General features: G+C 46.0%; 3 protein-coding genes across 3 annotated transcripts; all 3 read left to right on the top strand.

Annotated features, from left to right (window-relative positions):
* Window positions 1-296: 296 nt before the first annotated feature.
* On the top strand, window positions 297-2,165 carry C8R40DRAFT_1167962 (voltage-gated potassium channel beta-2 subunit; the record flags this gene model as incomplete). Its single annotated transcript, XM_046231109.1, has 14 exons — window positions 297-408; window positions 477-517; window positions 588-673; window positions 745-858; window positions 916-1,001; window positions 1,068-1,082; window positions 1,138-1,175; window positions 1,233-1,287; window positions 1,341-1,395; window positions 1,448-1,483; window positions 1,534-1,606; window positions 1,662-1,797; window positions 1,851-2,044; window positions 2,100-2,165. 14 exons carry the CDS (start codon window positions 297-299, stop codon window positions 2,163-2,165), a joined length of 1,107 nt encoding a protein of 368 aa, XP_046089000.1.
* A 5,253-nt stretch (window positions 2,166-7,418) lies between these two features.
* Window positions 7,419-8,800, top strand: C8R40DRAFT_1039445 (uncharacterized protein; the record flags this gene model as incomplete). Its single annotated transcript, XM_046223838.1, has 4 exons — window positions 7,419-7,651; window positions 7,688-7,832; window positions 7,891-7,982; window positions 8,044-8,800. Coding segments are annotated over 4 exons (1,227 nt in total), but the record flags the coding sequence as incomplete, so codon positions are not given.
* Window positions 8,801-9,001: 201 nt separating this feature from the next.
* On the top strand, window positions 9,002-14,696 carry C8R40DRAFT_874682 (uncharacterized protein). Its single transcript, XM_046236513.1, has 20 exons — window positions 9,002-9,348; window positions 9,398-9,760; window positions 9,814-10,086; window positions 10,136-10,767; window positions 10,816-10,932; window positions 10,984-11,004; window positions 11,058-11,342; window positions 11,393-11,510; window positions 11,561-11,646; window positions 11,697-11,774; window positions 11,837-11,951; window positions 12,008-12,417; window positions 12,473-12,771; window positions 12,828-13,046; window positions 13,093-13,216; window positions 13,271-13,404; window positions 13,453-13,695; window positions 13,745-13,848; window positions 13,911-14,302; window positions 14,363-14,696. The coding sequence occupies exons 1-20, from the start codon at window positions 9,066-9,068 to the stop codon at window positions 14,594-14,596; spliced, it is 4,530 nt and encodes a 1,509-aa protein (XP_046088998.1). The 5' UTR covers window positions 9,002-9,065; the 3' UTR covers window positions 14,597-14,696.
* The last annotated feature ends 3,145 nt before the right edge of the window (window positions 14,697-17,841 follow it).

Genomic DNA, 17,841 nt, shown 5'->3' with positions numbered 1-17,841 from the left:
CCGGATACCTTGAGGATTATCCCTGGATTATCTCCACGCACCGCGAGTCTGCGATCGATAATCGACCATTTATGCAGTCTAGAAAGTCAAATTGTCAATCTGCAAAACTCTTTACCACTTGAATCTTGAAGCCCGAAAACTGAAATATCAGTCCAAATCTAAATACAATGAAGACGGCCCGTTGATGGTCATCCTTATTCTAAAGTAAGCACTCTTTCCACATCACTCTCTGAATCTCTCTCACCACTGCGACCACCACCACACAGTGATTGATTCTCATCTCTCCCTATTCGACGATGCCACTCCAACTTCAGCCAGACGTCAAAGTTGAATACGACCCCAAAGGTATGCCATTCCGTAGACTTGGCCCTAGCGGTTTGAGGGTACCTCTATTCTCTCTTGGAGGATGTAAGTCCGCGTCTTAACATTGACATATAAATTGAGCTCTGTATCTCATGCCTCGCATCTCGCCCTAGGGCTCACTCTTGGAGGATCTGTCAAAGGCGATCCTGTGAAGGTTCGTCGACGGCTAATACGACAGAGCCTGGTGGTTCGCCGCCAATGAAATATTCATATCTGATATACAGGAGATCATGAAAACTGCATTCGAAAATGGGATCAACATGTTCGACACTGCAGAAACCTATGCAAATGGTAAATCGGAGGAAGAAATGTTCGTCGCAGTCACAAGTTGTACTTCCGATATTATTCCTTATACACTGAACTTCGTCCAATATATATCAGGGGTCGCGTCATCAAGGAATTGGGTTGGCGCCGCACTGATATCATCATCACCACTAAGATATTCTGGGGAGTCGGTCGCAAGGACCCTAACGGAGGAGGGTTGTCCAGAAAACAGTAAGTTGAAGGGACTACGCAATGGCGTAGATTATTCTGACATCAGGAGCAATTTAGTATCATCGAGGGGACGCAGGAAAGTCTTGCGCGGCTGCAGCTCGACTATGTGGACATCATTTTCGCCCACCGAAGCGATCCAAATGGTTAGTACCCCTCAGATATTATAATTCTCGAGTTTTCCAGACTGAGTTTCAATCCATTCGCTTTAGTCCCGATGGAAGAAGGTATGTGATTCGAGACGGAACTGCTGTCTAATGATGGCGATTTTTTTTTCTCTAGTCGTCAGAGCCTTCAATTTTGTGATTGAGAAAGGATGGGTGAGTATTTCAGGCGGTCGTGTGCATTTCTGTTTTGATGCTTGCGTTTCCGTTTAGGCAATGTATTGGGGAACATCTGAGTGGAATGCTACTGAGATCGAGGAAGCTCACCGTGAGTTCCGTCACGTTCAATTAATCTACGAGGGATTCAATGACCTTCTCCAGACATCGCTACCAAAATTGGACTTATCGCACCTGTAGTTGATCAATGCCAGCATAAGTGCGTTAAATGTTCTTATCAATGCATTGATTCACATATCATATGTGTGTAGCATGTTTACCAGGGAAAGACCAGAGAAGGAATACGCGTAAGCAAGGTTTTCATTGATGCTACATATCTAACTTTAACTCCTCGTAGGCCGCTGTATCAGAAGTACAATTATGGAACTACTACTTTCTCTTCGCTGTACTTTGGTCTACTGACTGGCAAGGTAGAAACAATACCCTATCAGTGCAAACCTGAGGAAAAGCTCATGTCTGTTTTAGTACAATGATGGCATACCTCCCGGTTCCCGCTTTGCTACCGAAGGCGACTTTAGCAACATGTCTAAGGAGCTTCAAGAGGAAAAAGGAAAAGAAATGATTCGCAAGGTTAGAGAGTTGACAGTGATTGCAGAGAAAGGTTGATTCTCTTCCGAATCTTCGAGTCAAATCGAACTAAATGATATCACTTAGAACTCAACACCACAATTTCAGCACTCGCTTTGGCATGGGTTGCAAGGTATCCGAACACTTCAACTGTGATATTGGGCGCAAGTAAACCAGAACAGATCTTGGAAAACCTCAAAGCAATAGAAGTTGTGCCCAAATTGACTGACGAGCTATTGAATAAGATCGATAAAATATTAGGGAACAAACCAGATGCTCCAGTACGCCATTGTTCAACATGTTCATTGCCATCTGTTTTGATGTACATTTTTCTAGCCTACATATGGAAGACCTCCGTTGGATCCCTTTGGGCAATATGGCTCCAAGGCTAGGAAATTGTAACCTGCACGAGGATATACTACTGGGGGACAGCATTTATTGACTGAGATTAAAGTATGACAAAACAGCGGAAACCAGATCGTTTATAAATGTAAAGTGGAATGTAACTAGCATCTGTCTTGTATAGTTAAAAATTTCGAAATTAGTAGGTCTTTCTGTCAGTGCTGAATGAGTTCGACTTCCGGCCTTATGAGGATATCGAGGGATATCGCCACATGTAAATTCGTTCGTCGTACTACTGTAATACTTGGTTCGCATGTTTTTTCAAGACTTCACTCAGCTACAAAGTCATCCGAAGTGTTCTAGTCCAAATTGTCTCTCCTTTATAGGAAAATGCGAGCGCTGAGAGAGAATGAATGAGTTGGTCGGAGTTTAAAATCCCTAACAGGCTAACTTTCTGCCTGTATTTACGTAATTTCCCGAACGTACTCTTCCTACAATAAAACATGACGGAACTAACGCGGCTGGTGCGACCAGCGCAGCCCCAATCTGGTCCCCCTCCATCGTCCAAGGAACGCCATGCCGAAGGGATCAAAGTATGTTCTCACACTTTGTCTGATATGCAGAATTTAACGCGTCGACTAGTATCCCACATTTCGCCAATTAAACAAGAAATCTCGTATCCTACTTTCACCACAGTATCTAAATACTGATCAGAACTTCGTCTATCGAAACCTGGTGGTATCACATAAGAAAGGGTGGATCGCTGCAATACAACACAATGTTGGGACGTTCAGTGCGTTTTGTAATGAATAGCCGTTTGAATCCTACTGATTTACATTCAAGGCGCAATCTTGTCCCCTCTAAGTGACCTGAGGAAATCAATGAAGGAGGCTGGCAGTGGTATTTCTCCCTTTGTATCTCAACGGACACTCTCCTTTTCCACCTCTGAGCCAAATCTTTTGGCATTTGCTTGTAACGATTCACGACTCATCGTTGGTTTCAAGTCCGGCCAGATCATTGCCTATGATACATCCAGTGTCCTCACACCAGGATCCAATGAAATTTCACCACTCCACATCCTTCAGTCCTCTCAGCAACCCATTCTCGATATCACTTCCAACCCAAACGATGAAGACCCAAACCTCTCAAACCTTCTGGCTACTGTACGTGCTGACGGGACGGTGCAAGTGCTCAACGCGAATCTTGAGTCGCAAGGAGGATGGGTGGCAGGCAATGCTGATTCTACCCCGGTAGCAGGTGCGTGTGTATTCTGTAATTTCTCTAATTCAAGTAACACTCCTTGTAGTGGCCTGGTCCCCAAAGGGCAAACAACTAGCGATTGGTCTTCGTCAGGGCGACATATTAACTTTTACATTGGACGCTAAATCCTCGCCTCAGAGACACATACCCCCCACTACACAGGGAATACTAGTCTCTCTCGACTGGTTAGCGCCAGGGCATACCTTTCGCACAACCTACGCGGCGACTGAACCCATTCACCATATCGTTTATTCCGAAAAGCGAAATTCTCCCGTGGTCTATACGCGCTTGGAATATTCCTTCCAACTCCCAGATAGAAATCGACTGAAATCTTACTCTGCTGTGTTACCTAGATGGGACGAACATGCTGATGATAGACTTTTGGTTGTCGTCGGTGACATGTCCTGCACGGATCTTGAGGTTATTGGAAATATTGGAAACGAATGGTATCAACAGTCGCAGGAGAATCCGCTGTCCATTCCTTTGGATAAAGAGTCAGAGGATACAGTCCTGTTGTCATTGCAAGTCGACTTCACAGACACAGATCCTAATGAAGGTGGTCATCCAATTATATACGCATATCTTAACGATGGGACATTACAAGGGTGGTATGTTGATCATCCTGAAAAAAAACCTTACGGTGGTATGGTTGGCGGTTCCGCAAACATTTCGACTTCGGCCTCGACTTCCAGTCAGCCTCAACATAATCCCGCCTTCGGCGCTCAATCGTCTTCATCTTCTGCGTTTAGCAACGCACAAGCTCCCTCCCCTGGTCAGACATCTGCTACGACAGCCTTTGGCCAGTCATCTTTTGGTCGGACTGGCTTTGTTGTTCAACCTGCAACCGAATCTACCTCGAATTACGGACCTTCAAACTCAAGTGGTGGGTTTGCAAACTATTCGTCTAACTCCGCGAGTCCATTCGGCCCAGGAGACTTCGCATCCTCTGCTTCTAATACATCATCCTTTGGCAACACTACCATCGAAAGCTCTCCGCAGATTACTCGAGATGCCTCTATGTCTGACTCGACACCTGCTTTTGTAGGTTTGTCTCTCGGAGACTCAAGCGAAAGCCCAAAACCAACTTCAACTTTCAATGGCACAGGCAACATGTTCGGCTCTCCAAGTCCGCTACCATTACCTCCAACTCACCCTGCCAATCAACCAGCTCAAACGTCTGTATTTGGCTCTGGAAGTGGGAACGTAATCAAACCTGCGACAGGCTTTGGTGCATTTGGTGGCCCCACCAGTGGCAGTTTTGGTGTCTTCGGAAATACTGGCAACACGACCAACAATGCGTTCACTGGTGGGGCTTTTAGTGCACAGCCTACTAAGACCTCTGCTTTCGCTTCCAACAGTGAACAATCCAGACCTGGATCTGGGTTTGGTCAACCATCCTTTGGACAATCCTCGTTCGGAAAACCGAGTTTTGGGCAACCTACGTTCGCCCAATTGAAGCCAGCGGAAATCAACCCATCTTCTGGTGGGTTCAGTGCATTTAGTCAAAGTCCTACTTCGTTCATGAGCGCTGCTTCGACATCTCCTGTGTCTAAGTCAAACGCTGGAGGAGATGGGTTTGCTAGTTTTGCGGGAACACCATCAACGTTTGCCTCTGCGGCGTCCAGCGGGAAAAGCGCGTTTGGTGGTGTGTCCGCGTCGGGGACTGACAATACAAAGGAGCAAAAGTCTGAAAGTAATTCTTTCTCTGCATTCGCGTCCAAGGGACCTTCACCTTTTGGTCAATCTGAGAATAAAACACCATCGCCGTTTGGAAGTCAATCACCGTCTGGGGGCGCATTTTCGAATTTCGCTTCTAATGGTCCTTCTGTGTTTGGAAAGCCCGTTCAGATGGGTACAAGTGTATTCGGCGGAACGAAATCCGAATCACATAGTGTTTTTGAACAACCGAGCGCAGGCGGCGCATTCGGAGCTCTCAAGTCTGTATCATCTAGCGTTTTCGGCCAGCCTGCTCCATCGACGTCCCAAGTTGCGTTCAGAGATCGTGAATCTGTTCCATCAACTCATGATCACGAGAAGGAGCACCCAGCTAGTCTCATCAAATCCGAACCAGGGTCGCCTACTCTCCCGTCTTCTCCTGATTCAGATATCGTCAAGCCTTCCGCCCTCCCTGTCAAAGCGACTACAACTGGTAACCTGCAAACGTCATCGTCGTACTTGAAGCCGGCTTCTGGGTTTGGTGCTTTTGGTAATACCATGCCCAACTCTTCTCCTTTCCTAAAAGACAATACGGATGACGAGAAGCCTGCTGTCTCCCCATTTGGCAGCTTGGGCTCAGCAAAATCGGTTCTTTCTTCAAACCTTTCATCTTCATCTACTGATCCTACATTTGGGGCCACTTCTCAACTCGGTTTCGGGTTTGGTTTGAAAGCATCTACGTCGAGCTCATCTCCAGTTGCCGCAAGTACTTCATTGGCTACAACAACTCCATTCAGTGCTTTCAGTGGAACTCCTTCGCCATTCGCTGCAGTTGGAGGTACCACTAAATCATTTGGTGATCTACTGAAAGAGGGTTCACCCAAAGCAACTTCCGAACCACCCAAGTTTGCCTCATCAACACCTCCGGCATCACCATCAGCGGCCGCTAAACAAATTCGCGATGGCGATAAGACAGTGCCCGGAGATGAAGAAAAGCGCAAAATGATCGAGGACACAAATGAGGAATCCGTTTTGTCAACGAGTAGCTCTTATGTTGAAATTCCCCGGCCAGCGAAACAAGAAGATGAAGAAGAAAAAGTTCCCGATTCAGATGATGAGCTCGAAGGCCATCTAGAGCAGCACGGTCATGATGATGATGATGATGATGAAGGGGATTTTCTGTCGGAGAGTTTTGACTCACATTCGGGTGAGGAACAATTGGAAGAGGGCGAATCCGAAGAGGTGGAAGGGAAAGAATCTTCGGATGAGCCCTCTCCTTCGTCATCACCAGAACCTACAGAAATACCCTTACCTCCCTCACGATCCCGCTCTAACACACCTCAGGCGGAAACGCCCAGAACTGAACCAAACTCTCCTTCCCCTTCCACATCCGAAGATACTGAGTCATCCCGCTTATCAACCATTCGCGAGGAAAGTACGACACCTCCTGGCACTCCTACCAAATCGCAAACAACAAGTTCCTCTGCGATACTTGCTCCGGCCCCTATTAACGCACCTTTAACAACGCTTGGGATCGGAAGGCCTAGCACCCGTCCTACGAGGAGCTCTCCTCTGGCAAATAAGCCTCTTACTGGGGCTGAAGAACAAGACGATGAGGAGGAAGCGGCGGAAGAGCCGAAATTGATTGCGGCCTTCAAAGCTCGTCCTGCGTCTCCAAAAGCACCATTTGGAATGATTCCTACGCACTCCGGATCCACCTCTTCAGATGAACCGAAATTGATTGACGGAAAGAGACCCAAGACTCCCCCACTATTGTCAAATTTCTTTGGTAGCACCAGTACACCAACCACGCCCAAACCTGCCGCTGCAAGTTTACCTGGCCCCGCAACACCATTGAAGCCTCCCCCGGGCCAGCTAACACCATTGTCAAATACATCAGTCGCTGGACCACCTTCACCTTCATTTTCTTCTAATAGTCTATTTGACAAACCCTTCTCACTCCAACCTGCCACCGGGGGGGTAGACCTAGCTGTCCCGAAGGTCAGCAGCGTGTTCACACCTCCCCCTTCAGGTTTCTTTGGTGGTATAACTCAGAAACTTGACTCTGGCAGTCGTCCACAACCCTCACTTCCTCCCTTTCCTGCTGGCTCTCAACCCGGTACATCTCCAATTTTGTCACCAGGAACACCCAAGCCTCTTTTCTCGCTTCCGCCTCCCTTTACTCCACCTCCGCCTGCAGGGCCCTCCATACCTAGTGCACCAGCTGTATCCATGAGATCTTCTGGCACAACACCTGTTCCACTTCCCGTGGAAAGTGGCATGCAGAAGGAATGTCATATGTTGGTGGATATGATGCACATAGAACTGGAACGCGTGAGTGACCCAATTTAAGTTATCTTTTTCTCAATTTGATATACACACCGCTATTTCTTTTAGCTTCGTGCCCTCGCTGGTGCGGTTGCGAAAAAAAGGGAATTGTTGTCGAAATCAGCAGGCGGTTCCCGCAGGAAAGAAGACTTGGGCAATCATGAGAAATGGACACCGTGCGACAGCGCTCAATTCGGTGCCTTGTTGCGACAGTTTGAACAAGATATTTTCGAGTTAAAGGACTTTGCGGGGAAGCAGAAGGCAGACATACGCGAAATTGGAAAAAGCATGATCAAAGGCAAGTAGTCTTCCTCCCCTTGAAAAGCAGGAATTCTGAGTTTATATGCAGCTGGTACAAGGAGAGAGGAAATTGCTCGTTTCAATAAGGCTAAGAGTGACAATGAATTTTCGAAGATGCTTAAGTCCAGGACGCTTGGTCCAGAACATTTAGAGAATCAGACGCAACTTCGAAGAAATATCCGAGTACGTTCCTCATTTTCACTCGTGCTCAACTCAGATTCTCACATTATCAAAAACATAGGCTATGCGCACCAAGGTAGATCAACTCGAGGATCAACTGCGTGCACATAAAAAGCGACTCAGTGAGGTCAATACTGGCCGGCCCACCCTGAAGTGAGCATAATTTCATTGTGTTAGATTTTTGCGACACGAGTTCACATTATACCTGTTGCAGACCCCCGTCGTTGGACACAATCCATCGCACATATCGCAACATTGATATAGCGTTACAACAACAAACCGATGAGGTGGCGCAATTGAGCGCAAGATTTCTGAAGTTAAATGTAGCTGCGTCTACATATAACTCTCCAGCCACTCGAGATCCTCGACTTCCCTCGTTCTCTCCTCGTTCCCGACCGTCTATCCTCACACCTGATGTTGCGGTAACAACTGCGGCGGCTCTGAACGCTGAACGCTCAGCACATAAACTTAAAACTATGTTGCTCAAGGCCAGAAAAGAACCGCTCCTGAATGTCAAAGCAAAGGAACTTGTGGAAAGCGGGGAAAAGGTTCCGATAGCTTACACAACACCAAAACTATCGAGCGGCTTTCCTTCGATGAATTCTGGCGTGGGAATACAATTCGATACTCCGATTATACATGGCCCACTTTTTGCTGGAGTTGCTCAACCTTCGTCTCCTGATATAGGGAAGTGGGACACGTTGTCTTTCCCAGAGGACAATTTCCACCCCTCAACCCCGTCATCTTCTGGCGGGCGAAGAGGCGGTCCACCGCAAAGGAAACATGGGCCTGCACCTTCGGTCAAAAAAAGTCCTGCTCCGGGCTCTCCTGAAGTCACCGGGCTCCCTAAGGCCTCACCTGCAGCATCTTTCAGTTGGGGTCCACTTCCGACATTTAACAGACCATCGTCGGGATTGCCTGGATTTGACAAAGTCATATCCAAATCTCCTTCATCGGTAACTCAAGGTTGAATTGTGTTCAGTTTTCGGTAAATGAGAGCCTTAGAGAACCCGGAAGGAGGAGGGGGGAGGGGTGCTTCTGATATGAGTAATGTAATCCGTATAAGCTGTACGTTTAAGGATAAGAGAGGTTAATAGGAGAGAGAGTATGCATCTGCATACATTTCTTGATTCCCCTACGGCTTGGTATGTCTGCCGGCATTGGCCGGTGAAGTGAGGAGAGAACGACGAGCGTCAAAACAGTAATAGGCGCCATGACACGTCGAATTATTCCTTAATGAACTTCCCAACAACAACCACTAGACCGCGTCAAAATGCCTCCCAAAAACATATACTGTACTCTGAAATTCTTTCTGTTACCTCTGCTATGCGCAAAAACTCGCGATGGGCTTCCTCAACAAATTTCATGACCAGTACCCAGACATCTGCGCTTGGAAGTAATCTCGGACTGAGGATATCCAGCCCTTCGTTCAATGCACGATCTCATACAAGGGGGAACCGGGAAGCTGAGCTTATGGCAGGTTTTCAAGAGCTGAAGAGAGTTGTGAGGGATGTGGGGGGTATGTTTCAATTCAACAGGCGATTATTCATTTTCTAACATCATTATAGACATATCATCTCTCCCGTTACCCATCATACTCTCTCCATTTTTCGAAATTATTCGCTCCTCCTTGTCAACGGGTCCTATCACGTCGGCTGCTCTCACCGCTCTCCACAACTTTTTTGTATGCGGAATAATCTCTGCAAAGTCAAATACTCTTGATCTCGCTCTCAAAGAGCTAAGTACCACTGCTGCTCGATGCAAATTCGAGCCCAGTGACTCCTCCGGAGACGAAGTTGTCCTCCTCAAGATCCTCACCGTCATCCATGACTGTCTGTGTGCCTATGATGTTGGAAATGTATTAGGAGATGTAGAAGTTTGTGAAATGCTTGAAACAGTCTTAACTACGTGTTGTCAAATGCGGCTCAGTGGTGAGATATATCCATTTACTTTCCTCAATTGATTCCTTCATTTTCGCCTGCAGAAATACTTCGAAGATCCGCGGAAAATACTATGCATGCTCTCGTCAGAACTGTCTTTTCTCGACTCCATCATTTGGATCCTGAAATAGAAGAAGCCAAATTGGATGTCGATGATGAGGAAGCTGAGATCAAGATGAGCGTTTCAAGTACTCAGATACACAATCAGATCGGCAGTGAAGAAGTAAGCCAAGAAACAGCTGTTGACGCGTCAGTTGAAGAGCAGGAAACCAAGGGACCTCAGACTCCTCCGTCTGCCGTTGTTACCAGATCACAGTGTATGCTGTTCATCATATTCATCAGTTGTAAAATTAATTGCACTTACAGTTAGCTTGCCTTCAATACTCGAGCTTCTCAGGGTGCTTGTAAATGTACTCGATCCAAACGATCAACAACACACCGACTCAACACGCCTAGTGGTACTTGGAATTTTGAATTCTGCTTTCGAAGAAGCAGGACCCCGAATAGGCGCCTTCCCGTCACTGAAAGCGCTTGTCCTTGATCCAGCATGTAAATACCTATTCCAACTAGCTCGTTCCGGAAACCTTACAGTTCTTCACGCGGCACTGCGCACAATATCTACCATGTTTGATACCATGCGCGAACATCTCAAAATGCAACAGGAATTATTCCTAGCATTCACTATTGACAGACTTGCACCTCCACCCATTGCCAATACAAAAGGAGCGTCATCGAAGAAGGCGGGTGTTACGGACTCTCCTCGACCTGGCACACCGACTTTGGGTCCAATGGAGCCCGAAAAAGATAGCGAGAACGGAAGTTCGACCCCAACGCGTATCCTTGTTGCACCTGCTCGTGGAGAAACGCGAAATCTTGTTCTGGAAACCCTCAGCCAAATCTCCCGGCATCCGAGCTTCATGGTTGACTTATATACGAACTACGATTGTGACATCAACTGCGAAAACCTATTTGAGCGGCTGATTGACTTTTTGACCAAGGTATGGATCGACATTATCCTTGGACGTTGTCACTCAGAGAGCCTCCAGTCTGTTTATCCTACTCATTATCCCGCCGGTCTCGACGCTCAGCAACGAAATGCTCAATATCTATGTTTGGACTTGCTTCTGGCGTTTGTAAACGACATGGCTAAAAGGGCGGAGGAAGTGCGTAATCTTGCTTTCAGAACTGACTACCGGTGCTCATTCAAAACACAGGAATATCAGAAATGGCCTTCAGTGTGTCCTTTCCTACCTATCTAGCGCACAAAGTCTCAGTATAGTTGTATCAGGATTGTCCGTCTCCGGAGTCTCTTTTACAAACCAAATCCCAAAAGAAGCTCATTTTGACTGGGGCATCGCGGTTCAATATCAAACCCAAAACAGGGCTCGCATTTCTCGAGGAAAATGGGCTCATCTATGCAGACCTTTCAGATCAGGTCGATAAACCGCTTAGCTTAGCCAAATTCTTGAAAAGTTGTAGTCGCTTGGATAAACGTCTTCTTGGAGATTTTATTTCGAGACCAGATAACCTCGACGTCCTCAGAGCTTTCATTGGACTTTCCAACTTTAAAGACGTACGCTCTGGTTGTCTTCCTTACGTGTAGTTGTCATTCATCGTTCTCAGAAACCTATCGCCGACGCTATGCGGGAGTTACTGGAAAGCTTTCGTCTCCCCGGAGAAGCCCAACAGATTGCCCGAATCACCGAAACATTTGCCTCGACGTATTTTGCTGCCGGACCAGGTGCGTTATAACATTTGTAGAGGATTAACGCTAATCGTTGATGCAATCAGCTGAAATCAAGAGTGAGGATGCAGTTTACGTCCTTGCTTATTCGGTCATTCTGCTCAACACCGACCTGCACAATCCTCAAGTCAGAGTATGTACGCTTAAGTTGGCATTATTTGCCTCGCTGATATCTCGAACTAGAAACGAATGTCATTCGAAGAGTATCAGCGAAATTTGCGAGGTGTCAATGATGGAAGTGATTTCTCGCCAGAATTCTTGGTATGAGTCTGCCATCAATGCTTTGGTGTAATCGCGTGTTGAAAAATTCTCCATTCTCCAAGCAAGAGATATATGATACAATACGGAAGCGCGAAATTGTCATGCCTGAAGAGCACACGGGTTCATTGGGGTTCGAGTATGCATGGAAAGAACTACTTACTCGATCACGGCAAGCAGGTCGGTGCTTTGTTCTTTATAAAAAAACTGGCTGCAGACTTTGATATCGTTATTAGGTCCTTTGGTGACATGCAACACTCCGCTGTTCGACGTTGATATGTTCAAATCCGTGTGGAAACCCGTCATCTCCGCTATCGCCTACGCCTTCATCAGCTTCGACGATGATTACATCATCCAACGCTCCATTGCTGGTTTCAGACAATGCGCAACACTAGCCAAGCACTTCCGCCTTCCAGACGTGTTCGATTTTGTCGTTGTCTCCTTGTCCCAGGCCACCAGTCTCCTTCCAGATACCCTACAAACAAGCATACCCAACTACCCGACTGTCGAAGTCGAAGGTCAAAAGATTACTGTATCCAACCTGTCGGTTAAGTTTGGAATCAATTTCAAGGGTCAACTCGCTGCTGTTGTGTTGTTTAACATTGTCAATGGGAATGGAAATGCTTTGCGCGAAGGATGGACTCAGGTATGTAATATCGATCGTCCTGTTTGTATCATTCTTATTCTTACCATCTATCTAGATCTTTGAAATGTTTCAAAATCTATTCGTTCATTCACTTCTTCCTGCTCAGATGCTTCAAATGGAGGATTTTCTGGGAGGGTCATCCATGATTCCATTGCGAGGCGCAAGCCCACAACGAACTGCTTCCAGAAATGATGGAGGTCTACTTTCAACGTTGTCGTCATATCTCATGACTCCATACGGTGCAAGTTCTGATTCACTTGTGCCTGATGCTACCGAGTCGGATATCGAGAAGACACTCTGCACCATCGATTGTATTACGTCCTGCAGACTCGACGAGCTCTATAGTCAAATTCTGTATGATTTTAGATCACCAGGTTACCTTTTTTTTACTCACCCCAATCTTTTTCCAGTCAGCTTGAAACAGATGCTCTGGTCGCAGCCGTCCGTGCTCTGGAAGCACTGGCGCATGAACGGACCGTCGCGAAGCTAAAGCAGGAATCTGAGGACCCTATGTACCCCGCGCAAGACAACGCATCCATGCCCATGCCTTATGATCCTGCTTCTGTCTATCTACTAGAGACTATGGTCAGTATATCATGCCAAGTCCCGCAACACATCGAAGACTTGTGGTATGAGTTTCACGTTATATGTGGAGCGCCTTTGACGTTTCTTTAGGCCAATTCTCTTCGAACATCTATCCGCTCTCCTCCAGCACGATTCTGCCAGCCATTACAGCATCCTTCTCATTGAACGCGCAGTGGTCGGATTGTTGCGTCTTTGCCTCCTGTTAGCTCAAAAAGTGACGAGATCAATTTATCTACTATTCCACCGACTGATAAGGCTCTCTTTCTAGCCCTCACTTCGAGATCAAATATATGTGTCTTTAGATCTTCTGTCAGGGCTTCCATCGGATGTAGCTGCGTCTGTGGCAGAACAAATTGTCGTGGGGGTCATCTCTCTAGTGCAGAAATACAGGGAAATTATCAGGTGTGCTTGGAGAATGTTGTTGCATTGTGGCTGCTTATATCTTCTCAGGTCCCAGACGGAGTGGAAGCTAGTTTTCGCTTTACTACGATCTACTATTTCCCATTCGGAAGCGGCCAAACTTTCATTCAACCTATTGAGCAGCCTCGTTGTCGATGGACCTGAGCAGCTCGTAACGATGGATAATTTTTCTGCTCTTGTAACGCTGCTCAATGACTTTGCCACATTGGCTGGTAGCACTGTAGAAGCGCATCAAAATCAAGGCCGCCGCCACGGGCCTTTGACAGCTGCTAAGTGAGGATTTATACGCAAAAGTATCCTTCATACTGACGATATCGTGTAGCTCGCCGGCGGTGGAACGCGGACGCAAAGCTATCGAATTGTTAACTAGCCTCAAGAAGTTCTTCTCGCCCATTATCGAGTTTTCTGGTCTACAACGTGAAGATGGTTCGTGTTTTAGTTTTACACGGCGTCGCAACCGAGAGTGTTAACCTATACACATATCATAGCTTGGGAACAACTTTTCTTGCCGCTGCTAACGTCATTGAAAGACCAGTCGAGCAATGCAGCTCGTGAAGTCCGGCAAGGCGCAATCGGACAGCTTCAAAGAACACTGCTAGCCTCACATCCGATTCTAGATGAAGCTGATCCGAACCAAGTAGAACAAATATTCAACAAGATCGTCTTCCGCCTCGTAGACGATCTGTTGAAGCCTCACGTCTTTCAACGCGATCCTCAGGGTATGCCCGAAACAAGACTTAGGGCCTCTGCTTTACTCTGCAAGACATTTATGCACTTTGAGGTTCGGGAAAGTCAATCGACAGCAGATATTAGAATTTCGTGGATTGGGGTACTAGATTTACTCGACCACTTGATGCATGTAGACCATGGCGAACAATTGGTTAGTCGTCTTTTACAGTTTACCGGCGTATCCAACGGCCGTCTGACCCGACACGTTTAGTATGAAGCCATTCCCGAGTCCTTGAAGAACGTCTTGCTCGTTATGAATGCGACTCAGATTCTCGTCCCTCCCTCTACTAATGATGAACGGAGCGAACGACAGCGTACATTGTGGACGATGACAGCAGAACGAATGGAGCGATTCCTCCCCGGATTTTTGACAGAGGTTATACATGTACCAGAGATCTCCGAGGTTACACCACAGCCCACTGAAGCTGAAGCTCCAGCGTCGTAATATATGTTACATACTGTACATTGTTACTTGTAATCATAATCATCTGGGGTGACCCTTCGATAAGTGTTTACGATGTCAGCTACAACCCACCTACAACAGCGCGCTGAAGAAACTTCAACTTCGCCCCCAGTCTGATCGCACAATCGGGGAGGTCTGAGCATACATACGGATGTGCAGGAAGATTCCCAATCATAATGGATAGAAACTGTGATAGCCACCACTTCATTACCGTGGCCAATAGGTTGAATAGACAGTTTAGTATGTAGGGTGTAAAACAAATAACCTCGAGATAGTTTTCTTTAGAAAGGGCTACCAACTAACTTATAAAAGGATTAGGTAGGCTCAAGTTGGAACGGTAGTCTGGCTAGTGATTGCAACCCGAATAACTGTGACACGACGAAAGCTATCTCGGACATCTCTGGGATGGAGCAGAATTGTGGTACATGAACAAATAAAGAAAACAGCAGGGAGAAGGGCTACATAACCGAAAAGACCGTCATGAAAGGCAGGTAGGTAATGGGGCCAAAGGAAGTAGCACATTGTATTTTGTTGAGATAGACAGACAGGAGGCTGAGGATCACAGGTAGAGGCATACTAGGTCATAGCAAGTTATACGAGCTTGTATACCCTACTATCCGCGTAAATCTGAGTCCGAGTTTCCTTGCTAATTATAGCTCGTATCTTCGTACCGATTCATCTAGAAGCCCTCCTGTATTGTTACAACTTTTTCTTAGCATTCGCCGTAAAGCGAGGACTCCAATGACGGTTGAAAGTTATCGATCCTTAGCGCCGTGCTGGCACGGCAATCCCCGACTCTGAATGGTTTCATGACAAGCAGGTATGCTGATTATTCGCGATTATAGAAGTAAATCAAAATTATGTTCAAGAGGAAAATAATATGATGCAGTATGGTCGTATGTAACTGTTGAATATATGTGATTAGATACAGATTGAGGTTATTGTTAAACTTTTGCATTGTGGTGTAGTGATTTTTGGTACGGTTTACAGTGTCTGTAATTTGTATTTTGAAGAATGTATTTATGTTGAATTTTCAGTTTGTTTTTGCCTAAAGATACATTTGTTATACTGTTGACATGGAATATCAATGACAAGATTGCAAAAAATGAACTCCTTCATTTTTGGTATACTGAAACTTCGGAATCAGTCTAGTGTTTGATGTGCGGCCAAAATTGGTGTTGAGATTTAAGTCAAGGTCACTGTTGGTCAACCTAGTGCATTGTATAAACTACTAGAATTTTCTGAAATGGCTATCTGTCAGCATGAGCAATTGCACTGTAATATACAAAGTTACTGGATGAAAAGGAGTTGGAGATCTTCATTGTAGGATCAGTGATCCATTCATGAAAGAATGAGTGACCTCCATTTGTAAGTTCAGAGGTCGGTTCCACACTGGCAGGATAAGTTTGGCATTGACGATAATAATAAGTACAAGGGGAGGTCAAGCCGGATCAGATTGATTTTCCTGTATTGTCATAATACCTGGACATTGTTATATAGACATACATAGTACTGAAGTGTACTCTGCCCAGAAAAGCAACAATATCATTAAAGTATGCGCACCATTCAGAGTTAAACTATACAACGTAAGAAAACAAACTACACGCACTAACTCCAAATCGGTTCACACTGTTACTACAATAAGACACCTATACATCATACAGCTTCTCCGAAAGATATTATTCACCACACCTTATACCAAAATGGACAGCAATGAATTGATTACATACGAATGAATAGTGCAAAATGATCTCACAAAACACGACCATTTGAATCCGACAAGGACCTCCTCTTTCAGAGTCGGTGACTCCAATCGCTTTGATTGGCATCAAAGCGGGGATAGCGTTAACGTTCAAGCTGACCATTTTGGGACACGTTATTTGGGAAGGAAGTTGATGCCAAACATCCCGCTAATTTTGGGACGGTTTGGTCAGTGCCAGGTCAGTGCTATAGCATCGTTTTCCTTGTCCCCAAATTTGATCACAACCAAAATACTAGCCACCCGCGGCATGGTGCAAGTTTTGAAGTTCCCAAGTTCCGGTCTCTGAGAAGCATACGATGGTCTGCAGACCTTTACTCACCCGTGCACCCATTGCTCCAAAACTTCTTTCTTTCTTTCTCTATTTCGGAGTTCATGCGATGGAGTAGGATGGAGTACGGGAAATTGAAATTGTGGCGGAACAACATGTTGAATGACAGAATGCATGAAGACTTGTGAAGCCTCCGGGATCAGTTGTAATCCGATTGTTCAGTCTTATGCTGGTCCTCGACGGAACGCGTTTCGTCAATCAAGATCTTGCAGGCTCAAATCTTAGTGGCAATGTTTGCCAAGTAAATGACTCTGCGGGCGGAAGGGGGAGACAGGATGCATGGAACTCTGGTTCTTACTTCAAAATTTCGGGAAGCCAGATTTTAGACTGTTCGTGAACAAGATCAAATTGAGGTCATCTCTTTGTTTCTTAATCCCAACAGCACTGACCGGATGCATCCCTAGCTCTCGCGGCAGATGCCCTAATGCTACGTAGTATGAGGATGAAGAGATTGAAGGGAAGCCGCGCAAATCGCCGCGGAACTTGGCAGTATGTACTACGCTGTATGCACTGTTCGGATGGTACACTGCGCTCGCCTTCTAGAATGCGCCTCTTACCCTCCGAGACAGTAATCCTATCTTCGTGGATCGTGAAGCGGAAACGAAACGACGAGGGACATCACAAGGACAGAGTCTGGTTTATGGATTAGAGCGCGACACCTGGGCAAATCCAGACTTCATAACTGAGAATCTATGCACCAATGTAAGTTTCTTCAATAAATATACATAGCTGACAAGGTAAAGTCGCTAAATTGACAATTGTCAAAAGTAACAGACAGAATTATTCGGCGCAACAATATCGGTCTATTTCGAGCAACGTAAGCTGTGCAAAGCTTTGTAGTTGACGCAAACGGTACTTTTGGTATTGACAGAGGTATCAATGATTGAACTGATAAAACCCTTTCCTATCTACAGTATGTAGATACATATGGCGTGGCGCGGTGACGATAGGTTTTTTTTTTGGAGGTGCAAAGACTGGAGACTTCTGTTCAGGGGAGAAAAAACATCAGGGCTTCGAATTCGGTTTGTGACAGCCAGTCTAGTATCCGGATTATTTGAGCCCGATTGAGTTGGAGCCGAGCTATGCTATATCCGGGTTAAGATCGACAGCATTTAGACACCCGAATACTATTTCCGA

The sequence above is a fragment of the Lentinula edodes genome (genome assembly GCF_021015755.1).
Source record: "Lentinula edodes strain Le(Bin) 0899 ss11 chromosome Unknown C8R40scaffold_8, whole genome shotgun sequence".
NCBI classification, from domain to species: domain Eukaryota; kingdom Fungi; phylum Basidiomycota; class Agaricomycetes; order Agaricales; family Omphalotaceae; genus Lentinula; species Lentinula edodes.
The sequence above is the reverse complement of the archived record's forward strand: the minus strand, read 5'-3'. Positions and strand labels throughout refer to the sequence as shown.